We start from the raw sequence: 22,665 nt of genomic DNA, 5'->3' as shown, positions 1-22,665 counted from the left end.
ACATTCTAATGGAGTAGGCTTCGATGCTTTTTCTCCCATTTCCTCCCTCACAGCACACTTTTACTCTCACTTTCACTCTCAGATTCACCAGACCGGGTCCTATTATGGGAGGTTTGGATGCTGCTTGGCCAGGTCACACCCAACTACTGCTGTGAAGCTATGAAACTAATCCTGTAGGCCTTACGCAGTGACCTAGGTCTGGCTCATCCCACACTTGCCTCAGAGGACACAGTCTGCACTAAGAGATCTGCACCTCCCCACATCACTCCCCACATTAGCCTCTCCTGAGACCGTCTCTTTCACACACTGTCATACACCTCCCCTGCCCTAGGACTCCTCATTGAATGAAACAAGCCTCTCTCGTGTCCCAGGTGAACCTAGTTAGGCTCCCACATTCACACACATACACACACCACTCCTACCCCAGGACTCCTCATCAGATGAAATGAGCCTCTCTCATGTCCCAGGTAGGTTCACACACACACACACACTCCCAGTTCGGGTGGCAAACCACTCTTGTCACCCTGCCAGCAAGCTCTACCTTGCTGCACTTGCCACTCTTTCGGCCCATTTTCTCCCTTTTTCCAGTTCCAGTGTGAGTGGGGACACGAGGTTCATCCAAATTGGCAAGCCACTCCTGCCGCCCCCAGCTACTCTGGGTTGGATAAGTAGTCGTTCCCTGGGAGGTGATCAAGCTCCCCTTCTGTCCTTATGGGAGAGGCTTTCCTAGGGACCAACCTTACCTTGGTTCAGTAGTCTGCCTGTGCGCTGCTCTGTGACTCTCCTGCAACTCCTGAGTCGGTTCCGTTTGCACTGTCAAGGGAAGTCTCCAAGACAGGGGAAAGCCATTGTCCTTCTGGGCTGTCTTACCCAGTGGTGCCAAGGGTCCCAAATCTCCCACGTCCTGGGGCTCTAACCCATAGGCAAAGGAGACAGAGACCTACAATCTCCAATCCCAGATGAGCCCCCAGAAATGTTGTGGGACAGTCAGAGATAAGAGAGACCGAACAGAGCTCAGGAAAGGTCTTTATTAAAAGGTGATCACCTGGCTCAGTTGGACTAGTGTCCAGAAAAGTCTGAGCCCCAGACAAAGAAAGCAGCCACCTTTTAAGCAGTCAGTGGCCTGGAGCTATGTGATGCAGGAAGCCTACTTACAGAAGCGAGAACAAAGGCAGTTGATCAGTCTTTTACATTTATTTATGCTATAAATTTATAAATAGCATAAATATTTATAAATAAATATTTATTTATTTATATTTAAATAAATAAATATTTAAATAAATATAAATATTTAAATAAATATAAATAAATAAATATTTAAATAAATATAAATAAATAAATAAATAAATAAATAAATCCACATCCCTGGGAAACTATGTTTCTGTATCAACCTTGTTACTTTGCAGCTGTGCTAGGGAGGTGAAGCAGGAACTCGCTGAGCCTCAGGGAATGTGAAATTAGCAAGTACAGGTAAGGCTTGCTGAGCACAGAAGGAAAAACAGGCGGTTAGTATTCTTCTCTAACTTAGACTACGGCGGGGTGGGGAGCGGGGTGCGGAGGTTGCTACACTAAGGTTTTGAAGGAAAAAGTAAAAATGTCTTGGTTGTCTTTGATTATACTTGTAAACTTCATGAATTCCTTCTTCACCACCATGTTGGTCAGGCTGGTCTATCAATTCTTTAAGGATGTTGTTTTGCCATCTTCTACCATGCACTGAACCTAATGAGAAATCTGTTGCTATGCTTTCTTTGTTGCTCCTAAGATAATCTACTTTTCTGCTTGGCTCGTTTTAAGATTTTTCTCTTTGTCACTGATTTTGAGCAATTTGATTATGATGTACCATGCTGTAATTTTCTTCATACTTCTTGTTTTTTGAAGTTTGTTGGCTTTCTTGGACCTGTGGGTGACATGGTTTGGCCATGTCCCCACCCTAGAAATCTAGTTTCTCTGAGGGGCATCTGCATGACTCAGGCATGTCCTGACCAAAGACAGCCAACCTCATCCTGGAGTTCCTCTGATTTATTGGGCAGTGGCCCTGGCTCTTCCCTACGTGGTGAAGTTTCGGGGATACTCTCCTCTGAGTCCGACCCTCCAGAGGCAGTTGCTGGAGTGGCTTCCTGCCTAAGCCTTGCCAGAGAAGGGTAAATTGGAACATAAGGGGGTGGAGTCTCTAGCTCCTCTGGCAGGGCCTGTAGGACAGGTTTTTCCTGTTTTCCTTGCTGCTCTTTCTCCTGGGCCTGCACTTTGTGGGTCTTTTCTATGGTCCCTTGTTTTTTTAGAGCCACTGGAGTCTTACAATAGTCTTCAAAACAGGCCTGTAGCCATTTTGGATGGGTCTGATTGTAGTTCCCATAATCCCCACATGTCATGAGAGGGACCTGGTGGAGATAATTGAATAATTGATTCACTGTGGTGGTTCCCGCATCCTGTTCCTGCGATAGTTCTCATGAGATCAGAGTCTTGCCCTGTTGCCCAGGCTGGAGTGCAGTGGCATGATCTCAGCTCGCTGCAACGTCTGCCTCCTGGGTTGAAGTGATTCTCCTGCCTCACCCTCCCAAGTAGCTGGGACTACAGGTGCATGCCACCACGCCCGGCTAATTTTTTGTATTTTTTGTAGAGACGGGGTTTCACCATGTTAGCCAGGATGGTCTCAATCTGCTGACCTCATGATCCACCTGCCCTGGCCTCCCAAAGTGTTGGGATTACAGGTGTGAGCCACTGAGCCCAGCCAAGATCTGAAAGTTTTTTAAGGGGCTTCCCCTTCGCTGGGCACTCATTCTGTCTCCCTCTGCCCTGTGAAGAGGTGCCTTCTGCCATGATTGTAAGTTTCCTGAGGCTTTCCAAGCCATGCTGAACTGTGAGTCAATTACACCTCTTTCCTTTATAAATTACCCAGTCTTGGGCAGTTCTTTATAGCAGTGTGAGAACAGACTAATACAGTAGGTTTATAGTTTTCATCAAGTTTCATCTAAATTTCCAGCTTTTTTTGAGATTTTTTTCTGTGTTCCTCTACTACTTCTCCTCTGAGGATTCCAATTTTAAGTATTTTTGGCTACTTGAAGTAAGATCTGATATTTGATAGTATAACAGTGTGATGGTAGCTATGCTAATTTTAAAATTCTATTTTCTCTTTGCATTTTATTTTGAATAGTTTCTGTTGCTATGTTATCAAGTTCACTGATTTTTTTCTGCAATATCTAATCTGCTTTTAATCTTTGTTTTTAAAACTTTTTTTTTTTTTTTTTTTTTTTTTTTTTTTTTTTTTTTGAGACGGAGTCTCGCTTTGCAGCCCAGGCTGGAGTGCAGTGGTGCAATCTCGGCTCACTGCAACCTCCACCTCCCGGGTCCCAGTTCAAGCAATTCTCCTGTCTCAGCCTCCCAAGTAACTGGGATTACAGGCATGTGCCACCATGCCCAGCTAATTTTTGTATTTTTAGTAGAGACAGGGTTTCACCATGTTGGCCAGGCTGGTCTTGAACTCCTCGTGATCCATCTGCCTTGGCCTCCCAAAGTGCAGGGATTACAGGTGTGAGCCACCACGCCTGGCCTCTGCTTTTAATCTTATAAGTGTATTATTCATCTCAAACATCGTAGTTCTCACCTCTTTATATCTCTCATGTCTCCACTTCACTTTTGAACATCTGAAATAAAGGTATAATAACTGTTTTAATGCATTTAACTGCTGAGTCTCACATTTGTGCTTGTTCTGGGTTAGTTTCAATTGGTTGATTTTTCACCTCGTATGGGTCCATTTTCCAGCTTTGCAATGCTTAGTAATTCTCAATTAGATCACAGATGCTGTGAATTTTATCTTATTGAATGTTCTATATTTTTGTATTCCTACAAATACTCTTAAATTCTATTCTCAAGATACTGTTATGTTACTGGGGTTAAACCTTTCAGGTCCTGCTTTCAAAATTTATTAAGCTAGCTTGGATAAGTGCTCAGTCTAGGTGTAATGATTCCCAGTACTTAGAGAAGACCCTTCTATGTGCCTTATCCAGTGAACTATGAATTGGGTTTTCTCACATGGCAGGTGGAAATAGGCACTATTCTTTTCCCTGCATTATTGCTGGAAACCTTATCCAAGTAACATTTTAAAAGAATATTAGGAATAAGTTACATTGCAGGATACAAAATCAATATACAAGAATTAGTAGTTTTTCTGTTTTTATATATTTTAAATGCTTATTTATATTTATGAAAAGATTCATAATATATTGCCTGGTGAGAAAAGCATGATGTTTTATAAGAGTATGATTCCATTTTTAAAAACAAAATCCATGAATATGTATAAATATTAATATAACATTCTCAAAGATAGCTTTGAAAATGCAATATAGCAAAGTATCTGAAAAATAAATCAAGAACACAATTGTATTTACAATAGCTATAAAATGATAAAATACCTAGGAATAAATTTAACCAAAAAGGTAAATAATTCTTAGACAGAAAACTGTAAAACACTGATGAAACAAATTGAAGAAGACACAAATAAATGAAAGATATCCCATGTTTGTACCTTGGAGGGGTTAATATTGTTAAAAATGTCCAAACAACCAAAAGGATCTATAGATTTAATGAAATCTCTATCAAAATACCAATGACATTCTTCACTGAAATAGAAAAAAAAATCTTAAAATTTGTATGAAACCACAAAATACTTTAAATAGCTAAAGCAATTTTAAGCAAAAAGAACAAAGCTAGAGACATCACACCAAATAACTTCAAAATATATTAGAAAGCTGTAGTAACCAAAGTAGTATAATACTGGCATAAAAACAGAGACATGGACCAATGGAACAGAATAGAGAGCCTAGAAATAAAATAAATTCACCCATTTAAAAATTAATTTTCAACAAAGTTTCCAAGAGCACACAATGGAGAAAGGACAGTCTCTTCAATAAATAGTGTTGGAGTGGGTACCCATGGAAATACAGAGGGAAATAATCAATACCGGGATACTAAAAGAGATTAGGGTGGGAGAGGGATGCGGATTTAAAAATTACCTATTGAGTACAACATTCACTATTCAGATGATTGGGTACACAGGAAGTCCAAACTGCATCATTACACAATATATTCTTGTAACAAACCTGCACATGTACCCCCTGAATCTATTTTAAAAAAACAAAACAAAATGAAAATAAATGGTGTTGGAAAAACTGTACATCCACATGCAAAAGAATAAAATTAGACCTTTATGTCATACCTTATACATAAAATTCAACTCCAAATGGACTAAAGACTAAAATCTAAGGCTTGAAACTATAAACTTGCTAGAAGAAAATATAGGGAAAATCTTGACATCAGTCTGGACAATGATATTTTGGATATGACATCAAAAGCACAGGCAACAAATGCAAAAATAGACAAATGGGATTACATTAAACTAAAAAGCTTATGCTCATCAAAGGAAATAATTAACAGAGGTAAGAGACAATCTACAGAATGGGAGAAGTTATTTGCAAAGTATATATAAGATAAGGGATGAATCTCCAAGATATATAAGGAACTCAAACAACTCAATATCAAGAAAACAAATAACCTAATTAAAAATTGGGCAAAGGATCTGAAAACATATTTTTCAAAAGAAGACATACAAGTGGCCAACAGGTATATGAAAAAGTGTTCAATGTCACTAACCATGAGGGAAACGCAAATTAAAACCACAATGAGGTATCACCTCACAACTGTTAGAATGGCTATTACCATAAAGACAAAAGTTATAACAAATGTTGGTGAGAACATGGAAAAAAGGGAATGATTGATAACTACTGATGAGAATGTAAATTAGTAAAGTTGTTAGGAAAAACAGTTTGGAAGTTCCTAAAAACATTAAAAATAGAACTAATATATGATTCAGCAATCCCACTACTGGGTGTATATCAAAGGAAATGAAATCAGTATGTTGAAGAGATATCTGCACTTCCATGTTAATTACAGCATTAGTCACTATAACCAAGATAAAAAATAAACCTAAGATTTCAATAGTGGATGAAGCAGTAAGAAAAATATAATATGTATATTATATACATATAGTATATGGTATATATTATATATATTAAAAATATAGTATGGGTACATATATCACCTATATATAGAGAGAGAGATAGATGATAGATAGATAGAGATCTATAAATTGGAATACTATTTAGACATAATAAGGAAGGAAATCCCATCATTGGCAACAACATGAATGAACCTGAAGGACATTATGTTAAGTATAATAAGCCAGGCACACAAAGACTGTAGGATTTCACTCACATGTGGAATCTAAAAAAGTTGATCTCATAGAAGCAGAGAGTAGAACCGTGGTTACCAGAGGCTAGGCAGTTGGGAGGGGAAGGTGTTAAGGAGATGTTGGTCAAAGGATAGAAAATTACAGTTAGATAGAAGGAATGAGTTCAAGAGATTTATTGTGCAGCATGGTGACCACAGTTAGTAACAAAATATTATATTCCTTAAAAATGCAGAGTAGATGTTGAATGCTCTTGTTGCAAAATAACTATATGAGGTAATGTGTATTTTAATTAACTATATTTAACCATTCCACAATGTATTTATTCTTCAAAACACCATGTACATAATGAATACATAGAATTTTATGAATTTAAAATAAGCAAATAAATAAAAAAAGAAGTCAAATGTAGGGGCCTCTATGTTAATGGCAAAAAAAGAGAATATTAAATGGACAGATGTGGTGATAGGTTGAGCAAAAGCCTTAGGGAGATTTTTCAAGTAAAGAAGCTTATATATTTTTTGTACTTTGGTATAATATATATGGATTAAAATAGAAAACTAGATTGTATTTGAATTTAAAAAAATTTTTATTACTATATTTCTTTTTTATTATTTTAGATCAATCTTATACTTTATCAATGTAATGTGTTCATTTTTGGTAATGTGTGGTAAGAAAGCATTAGAAGTACAAATTCAGTATGCATTTTGAAATTAGAAAGATAAATACATAATATTCTTTTCCCTTGGTAATTCAAAATATATCACAAAATTATAGTGTTTTTATTTTTTATTGCCTGGGAGAAGGAACTATTAAACATAAGATAAAAAGATATCAAAATTCATGACAGTGATACTAGATGAACTTTTACAATGTAAAAGGACAGCAAATTAATTTTTCTCAAAGGCTTTGGTAAAATTTAACATTGATAGGCATTGTGAACCTGCCTACGCTGTTTTGTAATACTTGTAGAGGCTTTGTAAAATATAGAATATTTGGAAAAATATGTATTTACTATATATGTACTAATAGAAGATAATTCAATGCTATGCTAATAAGCTCATGAGCTTTTAGTCTATTGCAGAAAAAAGAAAACACACTTGTCTTACTATTTTATTATAAATATGTGAACAGTGCTGCAGTGACTTGGCTTCTTGGAAAGCTTGAAATATTAAATATAAAATCTGTCCAAGATATAGAATACTTTAGGATTTATTATTTCCATTTTAGTAGGTGGCATAAGAGGACTCATTAAATTGCTTCAGCAAACTTTGTCTACGTGATTCACCCTACTCTCATCTGGTGACCATCATGATGGAAGGAATGGCCTGGATACTGAGTTGAGTTCAAGTTTCAACTGTATCAGTATCTAACTGTATCTCTCATACAATTAAGTTTTCCAATAAGGCACTGAGAAAAGAAGTTGAAACAGATTTTTTTCTTTCTTATAAGCATTATGTCTATTTCATCCCTACACAGCCAAATGAGATAGAATGGAAATGATCCCATATATTTGTTCCAACTCCCTACATTTAGAGAACTAGCTAGTTACAGGCATGGACTATTCTAATATTTATGAGAGAAGGAAATCAACTCTGTTGTTTTACTAATAGTTATTTTTTTTTCTCTCCATTTTTCTCTTTCTCAGACCACCACTTTGCAGGTATAATATTGTACTTAAAGAAAGAGAGGAAGTGTTTCTTAATCCAAACACATGTACACCAAAGAACACATAAGATGCCTTCTTCCATCAAATGCACTTGCTTGTGAATTAATGGACTTGTAAATGAAACAATGCAATCAGTCTTTCTTTTATAATGCACTGTTCAATTTGAGATTCAGATATTTCTATTTCTTGAAAAAAATTTTAAGAATCAAAAATAAAGAAAATAAAAAATGCATAGTTAAACATTCCAAATATATTCTGAAAGTTGTTTATTTCTGTTTACTTTTTCTGCTTCCTCAATTTATACTTATCATTGACTGTTTACCTTAATTATTTATTAATAATGAATAAATGCCTTTTGAAAAATAGGCAAGTTTAGTGAATACTTCAATTCACTGTTTTCAACAGAATCATTCTACCTCAGTAGTAAAATAAATGAACACACTATTTTATTTGTAAATTTTCATTTGGAGAAGTCACTTGTATTAATGTGAACCTAGTAAACATATGCACTTATTTAATCATCTACTTGGCATCTTTTTTTAGTCCTTTGCAAATAATGGCTTTGTTTCTGTGGAGTACAATAAATAACCTATGGGTCAAATACTGGTTCCATTACTTATTAATGATGTGATCTTGAGTAAGTTAATTTACCTCACCATATCTCAGTTGCCCAAGTAATTTTTGTGAAAATTGCTTTTAATAAAGTATTTTGAGCCGTGTCTGTTCATAATGACAATAATAAAAAGATAGCTAACTCTTATGTATATCACTGTGTTCCTGGAACAGTTTAAATGCTTTATACATATTAATTTATTTAATCCTTATGAAAACCATATGCAGTTAGCCATATTATCTCCGCAGATGAAGAAGCCAAGAGATAGAGGCCAAGTAACACGTCCAGAATCATGCACAGGCCCAGAATTCAAAACTAAGATGTCTGGGTCCATGTTCTTAACTCCTATGTTAAGTGAATCCCCTAAGTTCAGTATGTGTTGTTTACTTGATTTACAAATGATCACATTCAAAATCATAATCTAAATGTTCTTAGCATTCTCTAATTCCCCTGTTCAGTCCAGTAATTTCTAGTGTTGAGCTCTCTCTCACTTTTGTCTGAATACCCCAAGGATTTGTGTGTGTTTGTAACATACTCTGCCAACCACAGTCACAGCCTTTGTGCCTTTGATTGCCTGTTGAATTAGTTTGCTTGAGCTGCCATAACAAAATACCACAAACTAGGTGGCTTAAGCAGCAAAAATTTATTTTCTCACAATTCTGGAGGCCAGAAGTCCAAGTCAAGGTGTCAGCAGGCTTGGTTTCTTATTGACATGGTTTGGCTCTATGTCCCCACCCAAATCTCATCTTGAATTATAATCCTCATGTGTCAAGGGAGGAACCTGGTGAGAGGTGATTGCATTATGGGGGCTGTTTCTCCCATATTGTTCTTGTTATAGTGAGTGAGTCTTATACAATCTGATGGTTTTAAAAGTGACAGTTTTCCTGTGCTCACACTTCACACTTCTGTCTCCTGCCACTTATGAAAAAGGTGCCTGCTTCCCCTTCTGCCATGATTCTAAGTTTCCTGAGGCCTCCTCATGTGAGTCAATTAAACCTCTTTCCTTTATAAATTACCAGTCTTGGGTATTTCTTTATAGCAGTGCGATAATGACTAACATGTTTACGAAGCCCTTCTTTTTTCCTTGCAGATGGCCGCCGTCTTGCCCGTGACCTCACATGGTATTTCCTCTGTATCTGCACATCTCTGCTGTCTCAGTATGTCTAAATTTCCTTTTCTTTTAAGGGGACCAGTCAGATTAGATTAGGGCCCACTCTAGCAGTCTCATTTTAACTTAATTACCCACTGAAGGGCCCTATCTCCAAGTATAGTCATATTCTGTGGAACTAGGGGTTAGAGTTTTAAAATACGAATTTTTGTGGGGACACAATTTATAACACCTGCCATGACCTGATAGTATCATAATGATGTACTTTGATAATAATCCACTTGAAGGTGAATTGGGGCCATTGTTGGTGCTCACCTGGAAGTAGCTGAAGGTGCTTCAGGTATTAGATACATGTTCTATGCAAAAACGCAAACACTCTACTTTTTCCCTAGGGATTTAAGCAGTGCTGCCTGTACCTCTACTGTCTGACAGATTTTCATTAAAACAGTTACTTCAGTTTACACTGCAGCCCTTCCCTCCACAGTCCTTTCTCCAGTCCACAGAGATACTGTTTCTCTCTTCTCCACCCCTTGGGCATCTGCTTACAATTTTCATACATTCTTTAACACACACACACACAACCTCATGCTATTTTACTTTTCTAATGCCCCCCATTAATTTTCCATATATCCCCAGAAGCTTTTCAATCTCAGCTTGTGACATTAATGACACTTATGAAATGCACTGCAAATGTTACCAAGAGCAGAAATTTCGTTCCTGTCTTCCTGATTGCTTAGGGCCTCTGGGTAACAGACAAGACAGTAGCCAACCGTTTCATGTACATTAGAACCCATTAACCTCCTAATGAACCTTCCTTGCCAGAGGTGATAACAGTCTTCCAGAATAACTCAAAGATGTAAACTTGTGAAATGTGTACATGTTACCACACTGCAATACCTTAGACCACATTGCACATGTGTGTTAATGAGTGTGTGAGTGTGTAATGTATATTTTGTCTGTTTCTATATATAATGTATATTTTATCTATATATTATAAATAATATATACATAATATATAGCATATATAAAGATAATACACACACATACACTACATGACTGAAAATGTATTTTATATATATATATTTATATATATATATATTATTTTTTTGAGACGGAGTCTCACACTGTCACCCGGCTGGAGTGCAGTGGCACGATCTCAGCTCACTGCTACCTCCACCTCCCAGATTGAAGCAATTCTCCTGCCTCAGCCTCCTGAGTAGCTGGGATTACAGGCACCCACCACCATGCCCGGCTATTTTTTTTTTTTTTTTTTTTTTGTATTTTTAGTGGAGATGGAGTTTCACTATGTTGGCCAGGCTAGTCTCGAACTCATGACCTTGTGATCCACCTGCCTTGGGCTCTCAAAGTGCTGGGATTACAAGCATGGGCCACCGTGCCTGGCCTGTATTATAGTTTTATTAGTGTTTAATTTACTGGTTCCCACAAGAAAAAAAAAGAAAATACATTTTACAAGTAAAATCAAAGCACTAGTTATTAATCCCTGCATCTAGTCTTTTTTCAGAATGAGGGCTGGTGTAATTAAATAACAAACTGGGCTGGGTGCAGTGGCTCATGCCTGTCATCCCAGCACTTTGGGAGGCCGGCCGAGGTGGGCTGACCACTTGAGGCCAAGAGTTGAAGACCAGCCTGGCCAACATGGCAAAACCCAATCGCTACTAAAAATACAAAAAATTAGCTGGACATCATGGCACGTGCCTGTATTTCCAATTACTAGGGAGGCTGTGGTGGGAGAATCACTTGAACCTGGGAGGCAGAGCTGGCAGTGAGCTGAGCTCAGGCCACTGCACTCCAGCCAGGGTGATAGAGCAAGATCCTGTGTCAAAAATAAATAAATAAATAAGTAAAATTAGCATGAACATAATTTTTGTATATTTCTCTATTGTTTTTCCCATCAGGTTTCAATCTTTATTTAGAAACTTTCACCTTTTTAAAGATCTATTCCACACTCTTCTGCCAAACTCTCACTGCCAAAACCTTAGCTTTCTGAAGTTTTTTATTTTAGTCCCTGACTCCTGAATAGCACCTCTGAACCAACCTAGGGCCTAAAGAAACTTGCTAAACTGAAGGGAGTAATCGAGGCCTGGCTGACTTTTTCACCTGCTGATTGTAGAGCCACAGTGCCTTGAATGAACATAGACAGTTGTAACCGAGTGAGTTACAGAGAAATGCCACATGCTGAGATGAATTCAGGAGTCCTTTATTAGCCGGTGACCAAGAGACGGCTAGTGCTCAAAATTCTCTTGGCCCCAAAGAAGGGGTTAGATTTTCTTTTGTACTTTGATTTAGAAAGGGGAGGTGGGGGGAGTCTAGTTAAAACAATCTTACAGAAGTAAAGCAGGCAAAAAGTTAAAAGGATAAATGGTTACAGGAAAGCAAACAGTTCCAGGTGCAGGGGCTTTAAATCCATTACAAGGTGATAGATGGGGGGCTTTGGGTGTTATCAACAGGACACAAACGCGGGGGCTCTGGGTTCTATCAACTGGGTGAATTCCTAGGAACTGCGGATACAGCTTGCCACAGTATCTTATTAGTTAATTGCGTCCTTGGATGTGCTGGGAGACTGCTTGCACAAGTTAAGTCCTTGAGGAAGGGGGTGGGTAAGGGGCTGTAAGTGAAGGAGCCAAGATGGAGTCTGTCTGGCTCTCTCAGCTAAGGGAGAGTCAATTCAGGTTAAAACAAGGTTGGGTATCACAGTAACCAGGAAGCTGTGATGGCAGGCCTTGGGTGAGATCAAGCACTCTGCTGGATTCAGGTCTGACACAGTGCAGTCATAGTGGTCATGGCCACAGAGATGTTTGGGTCATTCCACTTCACTTTCATGTGTCTCAGAACACACACACACAGACAAACACACCCACAGACTCCATTTGTTTGGGAGAAAGTAAAAGAAGAAGAGTCTCTGCTAGATAATTCAGAAAATTCTGCAAGACCATGTTGTCCAAGACCATCAAGGTAGTAACTCTGTGAGCCTGCAAGAACCACAGTGTTACTGGGCTTGAGATGTCCCATAAAGCAGAAAGAGCTTAGATCACAACACCCAAGTCGTTTTGAATATCTCTAAAGGCTTCCTAGGAACAATGGCTACCAACAAACCCAGGCAGTGTTGACTACAATAAATATCAAAATCTTCAATGGTGAGACACCCACAAAGATCTACTGGCATCAACAAATCATTAAAAAAAATACTTAACCTAATGAACTAAAAAAGGAACCAGGGACCAATCCTGGAGAAACAAAAATGTGTCATTTTTCTCAAAGAGAATTCCAAACAGCTGTATTAGAGAAACAAAGAAATTCAAAATAACAAAAAAAGAAATTCAAAATTCTATCAGATACCTTTAACAAGCAGATTAAAATAATTGTATTTGTTTATTTACCTCTTTATTTATTTAGACAGAGGTTCACTTTTTTTGCCCAGGCTGGAGTGCAGTGGTGCAATCTTGGCTCACTGCAACCTCTGCCTCCTGGCTTCCAGTGATTCTCCTGCCTCATCCTCCAGAGTAGCTGGGATTACAGGCGCCCTCCACCACACCTGCCTAATTTTGTGTTTATAAAAGAGATGGGGTTTCACCATGTTGACCAGGCTGTTTTCAAACTCCTGACATCTGGTGATCCACCCACATCGGCCTCCCAAAGTGCTGAGATTACAGGCGTGAGCCACTGTGCCCGGCCTATCATTTGCTTTTCTTTCTTCCTTTGTTTCTTTAACAAGCATGGATACTTCTACCTGGGTTTTAAAAATTTTATAAAAGAAAAATAAATCTTGGGGCTTCCAAATCACTAAGCTAAAGGGAAAAGTCAAGCTGGAAACTGCTTTGGGCCAACCTGCCTCCCATTCTATTCAAAGTCACTCCTCTGCTCACAGAGATAAATGCATATTTAATTTCCTCCTTTGGGAAGGGTAATCAGAAACTCAAAAGAATGCAACCATTTGTCTCTCAACTATCTAAGACCCAGAAGTCCCCTCCTTGCTTTGAGAATTCCCGCCTTTGCTTCAAGTTGTCCCACCTTTGCAGACCGACCCAATGTTAATCTTGTACACATTGATTGATGTCTCCTGTGTTCCTAGAATGTATAAAACCAAACTGCTCTGACGACCTTGGGCACAGGTCCTCAGACCCTCCTGAGGCTGTGTCACAGGTGTGCATCCTCAACCTTGGCCAAATAAACTTTCTAAATTCACTGAGACCTGTCTCAAGTTATCAGGGTTCACAATGGATAGTGCATTATAGCTCCACCCTGTGACTTCTCATTAACAAGAACTATCCTGAATCTCTCCAGATGCCGCAAAACCAGGTATATGTAAACTGTATGAAACTAAATGGCACTTCCTAGAAGTATATGAATGAATTCTGAGGAAAAACTACAGACCGCCCACCTTTCAAAGAAGCAATAACACTGTGAATTCTGTGTCATTTTCAGAGTCAGCTTGTTTCCAGAGTCGTCCCCACCAAACTTGAAAATATTCCAGGGTGAGCTATTGTCCCTCCAGCCTTTGGACCTCCCTCTTCGTTCCCCTGCGCCCTCCCCTCAACCATGGCAGTGATCACATTCTCTGATTCTGCAAAAGCAGTTGGGAGCCGGTTTTTTTTTTTTTTTCTTTTTTTGAGATGGAGTCTTGCTCAGTCGCCCAAGCTGGAGTGCAATGGCACGATCTCTGTTCACTGCAACCTCCACCTCCCGGGTTCCAGCTATTCTCCTGCCTCAGCCCCCTGAGTAGCTGGGATTACAGGCATGAGCTACCACACCCAGCTGATTGTATTTTTAGTAGAGACCAGGTTTCACCATTTTGGCCAGGCTGGTCTCAGGTGAACGGCCCTTCTTGGCCTCCCAAAGTGCTGGGATTACAGGCACCTGGCCGGAGAACAATGGTTTGTAAATGATTTTTTTGAGTCATGAATTCCTTTGAGAATATTACGAAAGTTAGGAGCTCTCTCTCCAGTAAAATGCACACACACATACAGAATGTTCCCAGAGCCTCTGAAGCCCCACCATGCATCCCTGGCTATTGAAACGCACATTTGGAATCTTGCAGTCCCATAACCTCAAGTGTTTGGTCAAGAAACACAGATTCCTCCCATAGCAATGTGGTAAAAACTTTGCATAGTACACCAGGGCCTCCTTCTGGAATGTTTATGATTCCTCCATACTCTTGAGCATGTACACAACAATCTGAGATGTGAAAGGCACAGAACATGGTCTTATTCTGAGCAAATCAACAGCTTTCAGAAGCTGCAGGGAAATGAAGCATCAGAGAAAGTGAAAATTGTCCCTAACGACAGCTCAGAAAATAGGGCTGATTAGGCAAACTGTATCCCTGAGTTTTAGTGGATCCCAGACGTTATGGATCACCAACCACTGTTACCAACCTCTTAGGAGCATTCTGCTTACCTGTTTGGCAGTCAAACTCAATAGAACAGATTTTAGAGTCAGGAAGGCCTGGATTTAAATGCTGACTTTCTTTGCCATGTAAATTTGTGGAGGCTGCTTAGCTTCTCTGATCCTTGGTTACCTCATCTGTAAAATAGGAATAACAAGAGAATCTACCTCATAGGATTATTGTGAACATTAAATGAAATAAGGCATGTAAAGTGCTCAGCACTCTACTCAGCAAGTGGGAAGTACTCAGTAATATGGCTGTTACTATGGACAGTAGCAGAGAGCAATAACAGCATAACTCCTGAGTTAGGAAAACTCGATTCCAGGCCGGATACAGTGGCTCACGCCTGTAATCCTAGCACTTTGGGAGGCCAAGGCAGATGGTGGATTGCTTGAACCCAGCAGTTCAAGACCAGCCAGGACAACATAATGAAACCATGTCTCTACAAAAAATACAAAAATTAGCCAGATGTGGTGTGCATGACTGTGATCCCAGCTACTCAGGAGGCTGAGGTGGGAGGATCTCTTGAGCCCAGGAGGTTGAAGCTAAAGTGAGCTGTGATTGCACCACTGCACTCCAGCCTGGGTGACATGGCAAGGCCCTGTCTCCAAAATAAAAAATAAACAAAAAACCCTTGATTCTAGATTTTGACTTCAATTACTTTCCGGTTTACCTTTGTACTGAATTCTCCCATTTTTAGTTTCCTCAACTGAAGCACAGGATTAACCCTTACTTCAAAGTGTAGTTCAGCTGGGCACAGTGGCTCGCACCTGTAATCCCAGCACTTTGGAAGGTCAAGGTGGGCATAACACTTGAGGTCAGGAGTTCAAGACCAGCCTGGCCAACATGGTGAAACCCTGTCTCTACTAAAAATACAAAAATTAGCCGGGTGTGGTGGCACATGCCTGTAGTCCCAGCTACTTGGGATGCTGAAGCAGGAGAATTGCTTGAACCTGGGAGGCAGAGGTTGCAGTGAGCTGAGATTGCACTGCTACACTCCCGCCTGCGTGACAGAGTGAGACTCTGTCACAAAAAACAACAAACCCCGCCCTACCCCCCCCCAAAAAAACAAAGTGAAGTTCAATGAGCTAATAATGCATGTATTATATGTGCTTAGACATCTCTGGTACATATTAAACACTCAGTAAATAGTGGCAATAAAGATGATGATGGTACTAATAATAGTTAATACTTACAAAGCTCTTACTAAATGCCAGGAACTGTTCCAAGCACTTCTCATGTATTATTTTTTATTTAGTTGTCACAACCAATAAGGTAAGTCCAATTATTATCTTTGGATGAGGCCTGCAAAACTCAAATAAATTGTGCTAGATCACAGAGCTGGTAGAGATTTTTTTTTTTTTGAGGCAGGGTCTTGCTCTGTTGCCCAGGCTGAAGTGCTGTGGCATGATCACAGCTCATCACAACCTCAACCTCCTGGGATCAAGTGATCCTTCTGCCTCAGCCTCCTCAGCAGCTGGAACTACAGGTGTGTGCCACATGCCCAGCTAATTTTTGAATTTTTTGTAGAGATGGTGTCTCACTATGTTGCTCAGACTGGTCTCAAACTTCTGAGCTCAAGCAATCCTCCCACCTTGGCCTCCCAAAGTGCTTGGACTACAAATGTGAGCTAACATGCCTGACAGAATTTCAATCTAGATAGAGCTTGAGACCATGCCCTAAACCACTGTTTTCTTGAGAAAAATGTGTCAAAATCAGCCCTGTAAATCAGAGATTCAAGATCACTTCACTAAGGTCTGAGACACTTCCCATTTCTGGCTGGAGCTCCCCTTCCTGCCCCATCAGTTTTCATGACTTGCAGGGGCACCACTGTCCCCAAAACAAGCACACTACTAGGGCCACATGCTGTTCTAAGAGAACCAAGACAGCATTCTCCAAATCCTTCTAGATCTGCCGTTAGTCTCAGTCAGCCAATGGCCACTGACTGCTCTAGTATGAGAGAGACCGCCTTTCTGCCTGACCACACCAAGAGAAAGCGTTCAGGGTTTGCTTGATGATTTCATGAGGGGAACATACTGGGGTGGAAGAATGTTCCCTGCGTGCTTGTTTTGCAACTTCCCAGCTTGGGAAGGCTCCAGTGATAATCATGCAGTTAGGGAGCCCAGACTGATGGCAGACCCAGGGCCTCCAGCTCTCCTCCAAAAGCCACAAGTCTCCCATTGTCACAGCTCACAGGAAGCCAAGAAGAGCACCAGGGACAGGTGGCAGACATCCCAACATCTTGAAAAGGATGGGTAATTGAACATAGCTAGGTTACATTAATCACCCAGGGTCAGAGAACAGAACCAGGAAAGGAGAGAGGGGAGAAATCAGTCCAGCCTTTCTGGTGAGTTGGCACAGGAACAGTGGCACAAGATAGCTTTATGTGGGGGATTTAGCCCACATAATCTCTATCAGGGCACCCCCTCCTTGCAAATTGCCCCAAATATACATACAATCTAAATTCAAGGCCAGCCCCAGCCTCTCCTCTGATGAGATTGCTGCCCTGCGCTCCTCCTTTATAGAAATGCTGGCAACACCATGGCTGCTCAGCCACCTATGGTTTAGGGGGAACATAAGAGGCTTGCATTTGCACTGCTGGATTCAGAGGCAGGGAGCCCTGAAGCCCAGGGACAGTCTCCTAGATCTAACTATCTGCAGGGATTAACTGGTCATTATCACCTCTGGGATATGTGTTCTGCAGACCCTGCTTTCTATTTGTTCCTTGCATCTGACCTTGCCCAAAGAATTGATTTCAGCAACTATAAATTTGGAGGGAGCTGTCCATCTTGGAAAAGATTCTGGAATGGAGACCTGAAAGCGAGGAGGAAACATGATTCCCGGGAACCAAATACAAATATGTTCAAAAACAAATCATGTCCAACCACTCCCTAGGCTTCTCTGAGTGGGTTACAAGACTACAGGCTCAGGGAGCTTCAGGAGATGTGCACCACTGGGCTTCAGTGAGCAGAATCTGTAGGGAATTGCCGCATGGCCTCTGACCTTGTGCATGATCTAGGTGAAGATACATATTTTTCTCACAATATGACAGACAGCATGAAGCTAGGAGGCAGATACACTTGGGATGACAGAACCAGGAATCCAAAAGATAGTGTAAAATAAGGATAAAGTGCTGACTAAAAGATGAAATTTATGAATAGCAGGAACAGAAATGGTCTTGCACGTTGGTCAACAACATAACAAACAAAACCAACCAAAGGACCCTGCCCAGGGTTAGATTCTTGTCACTGTTACCCTTGGCACAAAACATAATCTTGTGAGGTCCTACTTCCTCACTTGTAAAACTGGGATAATAATTGCCCCTACATTATGAAGTTGTTATGAGAATTAAATCAGTTAATCTAGGCAAAGTGCTTACTTAACATGGTGATGATGATGTGATGGTGATGGTGATGATGGTGGTGGTGGCAATGATAATGGTGATGGTATGATGTTGATGGTGGTGGTGAAGATGATGGTGGTGATAGTGATGGTGGTGATGGTGATGGGTGATGGTGATGGTGCTGATGATTATGGTGATGGTGATGATGGTGGTGATAGCAATGGTGATGATGGTATGATGGTGATAGTGATGGTAATGATGGTGATGGTAATAATGGTAGTGATAGTGATGGTGATGGTGGTGATGATAGTGTTGATGGTGATGTGATGATGGTGATGGTGATGATAGTGTTGATGATGATGTGATGATGGTGATGGTGATGGTGGTGATGATAGTGTTGATGGTGATGTGATGATGGTGATGCTGATGGTGGTGATGATAATGTTGATAGTGATGTGATGATGGTGATGGTGATGATGATGGTGGTGATAGTGATGGTGATGGATGATGACGATGGTGGTGGTGATAGATAACACGTGGTGCCAATCATAGTGCTTCCCACTAGGCAGTCTCATTACAGAGCCTATGTTCTTAACCATCTTGCTATACTAATTCTCATAAGTGTTAAGTATAATTATAATTATTACTGACTAGGAAGAAATGTGGCTGATCCACAGCATGCGTAAAATGACTTTAAGGATGATGGCTGACAGCAAGTACAACACAAGTCACATGAAGGCTATCTGTAATGAGGTGGTGACAGTCCCAAGCTACTTTTTGCAGCATGGGTATCACAAGAGGAGAGGGCTAAAGACACACAGAGCAGGATCCAGAAGGAAATGACTAGGGCTGGGTGCGGTGGCTCATGCCTGTAATTCCAGCACTTTGGGAGGCTGAGGCAGGTGGATCGCCTGAAGCCAGAAGTTTGAGACCAGCCTGGTCAACATGGTGAATCCCCATCTCTACCAAAAATACAAAAATTAGCTGGACGTGGTGGTGGGCACCTGCAATCCCAGCTACTTGGGAGGCTGAGGCAGGGGAATTGCTTGAACCTGGGAGGCAGTGGTTGCAGTGAGCCGAGATCACACCATTGCACTCCAGCCTGGGTGACAAGAGTGAGACTCCATCTCAAAAAAATAAAATAAAATAAAAATAAAAAAGAAAGAAATGACCAGAATAACCAAACTATAGCATAAGAAGAATAGCCAAGACCAGGTATGGTGGCTTATGCCTGTAATTTCAGCATTTTGGGAGCCTGAGGCAGGAGGATCACTTAAGCCCAGAAGTTTGAGACCAGCCTGGCAACATGGTGAGACCCTGTCTCTAAAAAAAATTAAAAAATAATAGCCAGAGGACCTGGCAGGTTTTACCTGAAGAAAATACCTGGGGGACATGCCAGCCCCTTTCTAAGGCCTTAAGCCTGCTACATAGAATCCAAGGCCCAGAAGTAGGCCAGGTGAAGGTGAGCCCTACGTAGGCAGATCTCAGCTCAATACAGGAAGGTCTTTCTGACGTGTTGACCCAAGATGAACAGGAAGCATCCTGTCCCAGAAGCATCTGAGTGCTGGCAGAATCCAGAAGTCTGAGACTCAAACACTGGATAGGGGAGTAGCTATTTTACAGGCTCTAAATATCTCGTCCAAGTGTGGAACAAGGACCATCTGATGACCACGTGCATCACCATGGGGCTTGTTAGACACATAGATCCAGAGGTTCCACCCCAGCCACTGAGTCTGAATCTACATTTTCACAAATTGCACAGGTGATCTGTGTGCACATGAATGCTGACAAGCACTGATGTGGAGATCATCTGAGGAAGACCCAGGTTCGGGTGGGCTGCCGCTCTGAAAAGCAAGAGTGGGGAGAAACGCTGGGGCAAGGAAGAGCACGTGGTGCTAGAGTCTGCTCTCCATGGGGACGGCCCAGCTGTGCTTCCAGCCCAGCTGCTCCTATTATCTGTTTTTTTATCTAGTCGGGCTCAGAAGAGTCAGTCAAATTTGTATAAGGAGGCCTGAGGTAAAGGGGCTCGTGGGCACGGGTACTCATCTGACACCTCATTAAGCCATCTTGGTAAATCATCTCTAGAATGCCTGTTGTTATTTTAGGAAACAACATAAAAAGGACGAAAATTAAAAGTAACAACCTGAGTGGGAATTTCTACTTCCTTCCAGTGGTTGGCAAGTAAAGCACCTTGGGAATTTTGGGGTAAGGTAACATTTCTATACATTTTCACAGATCACACAACATCAAAGCTTGTGTATGCTGCAGGTTTTTTTCCCTTTCCTCTCCTGGTGCTTTGGGTTTGCAGCTTTATTCTATTGCTGGTTTTTTGTCTTCTGGTTTTTTTGTTTGTTTGTTTTTGTTTTTTTGTTTTATTTTGTTGTTTTTTTCCTTTCCACTGAGCATTTTCTGATTTTACTTTGACTTGCAATGGTGGAGGGTATTACTTCTGGATGTTACATGACATCCAAAGCATAAAATGGTAAATGAAGCTGCAGGTCATTTTCAGGTGAAAAGGCAATTTTATGCTTCATGGTTAGGACCATGTAAGGCATTTTCATGGCGGGGTATTTTTCATCTTAGATCTCCATCGGGATGGCATCCAGGGATTGCTGTCCAGCAGAAAGTTCACTTTTTAGTTATCCACTGTCTGTCTGCAGCCTCCTAGCCTTGCTGCTCTCCTGCACAGGTGCAAGGGTGTTCCTGTTAGACCTGCTCCCCTCCTGGGACTGCCAAGGCTCTGGTGTTGTCAAATTCCCCTGGTTTTCAGGGCCTCTTGTCATGCATCTTCCCCATCCCTCATGACCCTCATTGCCTACCTGCTAGGCCCACTGTCTAGGACCTGAGCCCCTTAGTAACACTCCTTGATCTGCCTTACACCCTGTCCTCCTGCTCCTCCTCTCTGATAAAACCCCAACTTTGGGTCATCCCACCAACTGCCTTCTCTGCTCCTGACTCCATCCTGCTGAGAGAGCTGGAGAGAGCCCACAGAAGCACCTGCTGAGGCCGCCACAGTCTCACGGTCTCAAGCTTCCCTAGATTCTTGTGCTCTCTCACAACCATTTTAGCTGTCCTAAATCAGCTCCTCTCCTCCTCCAAAAAAAAAAAACAAAACAACAACAACAACAAAAACCTGTTATTTGGCCCCACTTCCCTGCCTCACAGAGGAGCCTTCTCTTTGTCACAGCTTGTTGACAGCTCTTTCAATACCAGTCCTTTTGTTAGCTCACTGAGGCAGCTTTTAGGATGCTGGGACAGATTCCATGGCCCTGTGCTAAACCAAATGAATTTGAATCTCTCATGTGGCACCCAGGGTTCTTTTTTATTTACTTTTATTTTATCTTTTTAGAGACAGGTCTTGCTCTGTCACCCAGGCTGGAGTGCAGTGGCGTGATCATAGCTCACTGCAGCCCCTAACTCTCTGGGCTCAAGAGATCCTCCTGACTCAGCCTCCTGAGCAGCTGGTACTACAGGTGCAAGCCACCATGGCCAGCTATTTTATTTTATTTTATTTTATTTTTGAAACAGAGTCTTGCTCTGTTTCTGCATTAAACCTTGAATACTATCTAGGAGGGACTTATCATACAATAAACAGCTCTAGGGTAAACACATTTCATAAGGTCCAATGTCATGTGTTTAACTTTTTTACTGTTATCCAAGTACTTTCTTACCTGTAGTCTTTTTTTTTTTTTTTTTTTTTTTTAAAGACAGGGTCTTGCCGTGTCACCCAGGCTGAGTGCAGTGGCACAATTATAGATCAATGCAGCCTTGAATTCCTGGTTCAAGTAATCCTCTGCCTCAGCCTTATAAGTGGCTGGCACTACAGGTGAATGACACTGGGCCCAGCTAATGTTTTTATTTTTTATTTTTTTTCCATGGTAGAAATGGGGTCTCTATATTTCTCAGGTTCTTGAACTCCTGGGCTCAATCAGTCCTCCTGTATTCGTCTCTCAAAGTTCTGGGATTCAAGGCATGAACCATTGTGCCAAGCCTAAAAAAAATATTTTTTTTAATAAGCTGGGCATGGTGGGGTGTGCCTGTGATCCTAGCTACTCAGGAGGCTGAGGTGGGATGACCGCTTGAACCCAGGAGACCAAGGCTGCAGTGAGCTATAATTGTGCCACTGCACTCCAGCCTGGATAACAGAGTGAGACCCTGTCTCTAAAAAAATAAATTAATAAATAAAATAATAAAAAGAGAGTACATAGTAGGGCAACCATAGACTATCATTACGTGGGAAGAGAAAAAAAGATAAGAAAACCCCCTCTGTGGGGCAAGGTGATGCAGCCA

General features: G+C 40.9%; 1 protein-coding gene across 2 annotated transcripts in view; it reads left to right on the top strand.

Moving 5' to 3' along the window:
• The window catches only part of LIPI (lipase I), a 106,160-nt gene extending 98,000 nt beyond the window's left edge, over positions 1–8,160 (top strand). Inside the window, exon 12 of one of the 2 annotated variants that reach the window (XM_063659625.1) lies at positions 7,890–8,160. In XM_063659625.1, the coding sequence (XP_063515695.1) occupies positions 7,890–7,977 (88 nt within the window). In that variant the 3' untranslated portion in view covers positions 7,978–8,160. The remainder of the gene's footprint in view (positions 1–7,889) is intronic. The other variant, XM_063659626.1, reaches the window with a different exon arrangement.
• The last annotated feature ends 14,505 nt before the right edge of the window (positions 8,161–22,665 follow it).

Source organism: Pongo pygmaeus, chromosome 22 (genome assembly GCF_028885625.2).
Source record: "Pongo pygmaeus isolate AG05252 chromosome 22, NHGRI_mPonPyg2-v2.0_pri, whole genome shotgun sequence".
Classification (NCBI taxonomy): Eukaryota; Metazoa; Chordata; class Mammalia; order Primates; family Hominidae; genus Pongo; species Pongo pygmaeus.
This window is presented reverse-complemented; position numbering and strand designations above follow the sequence as displayed.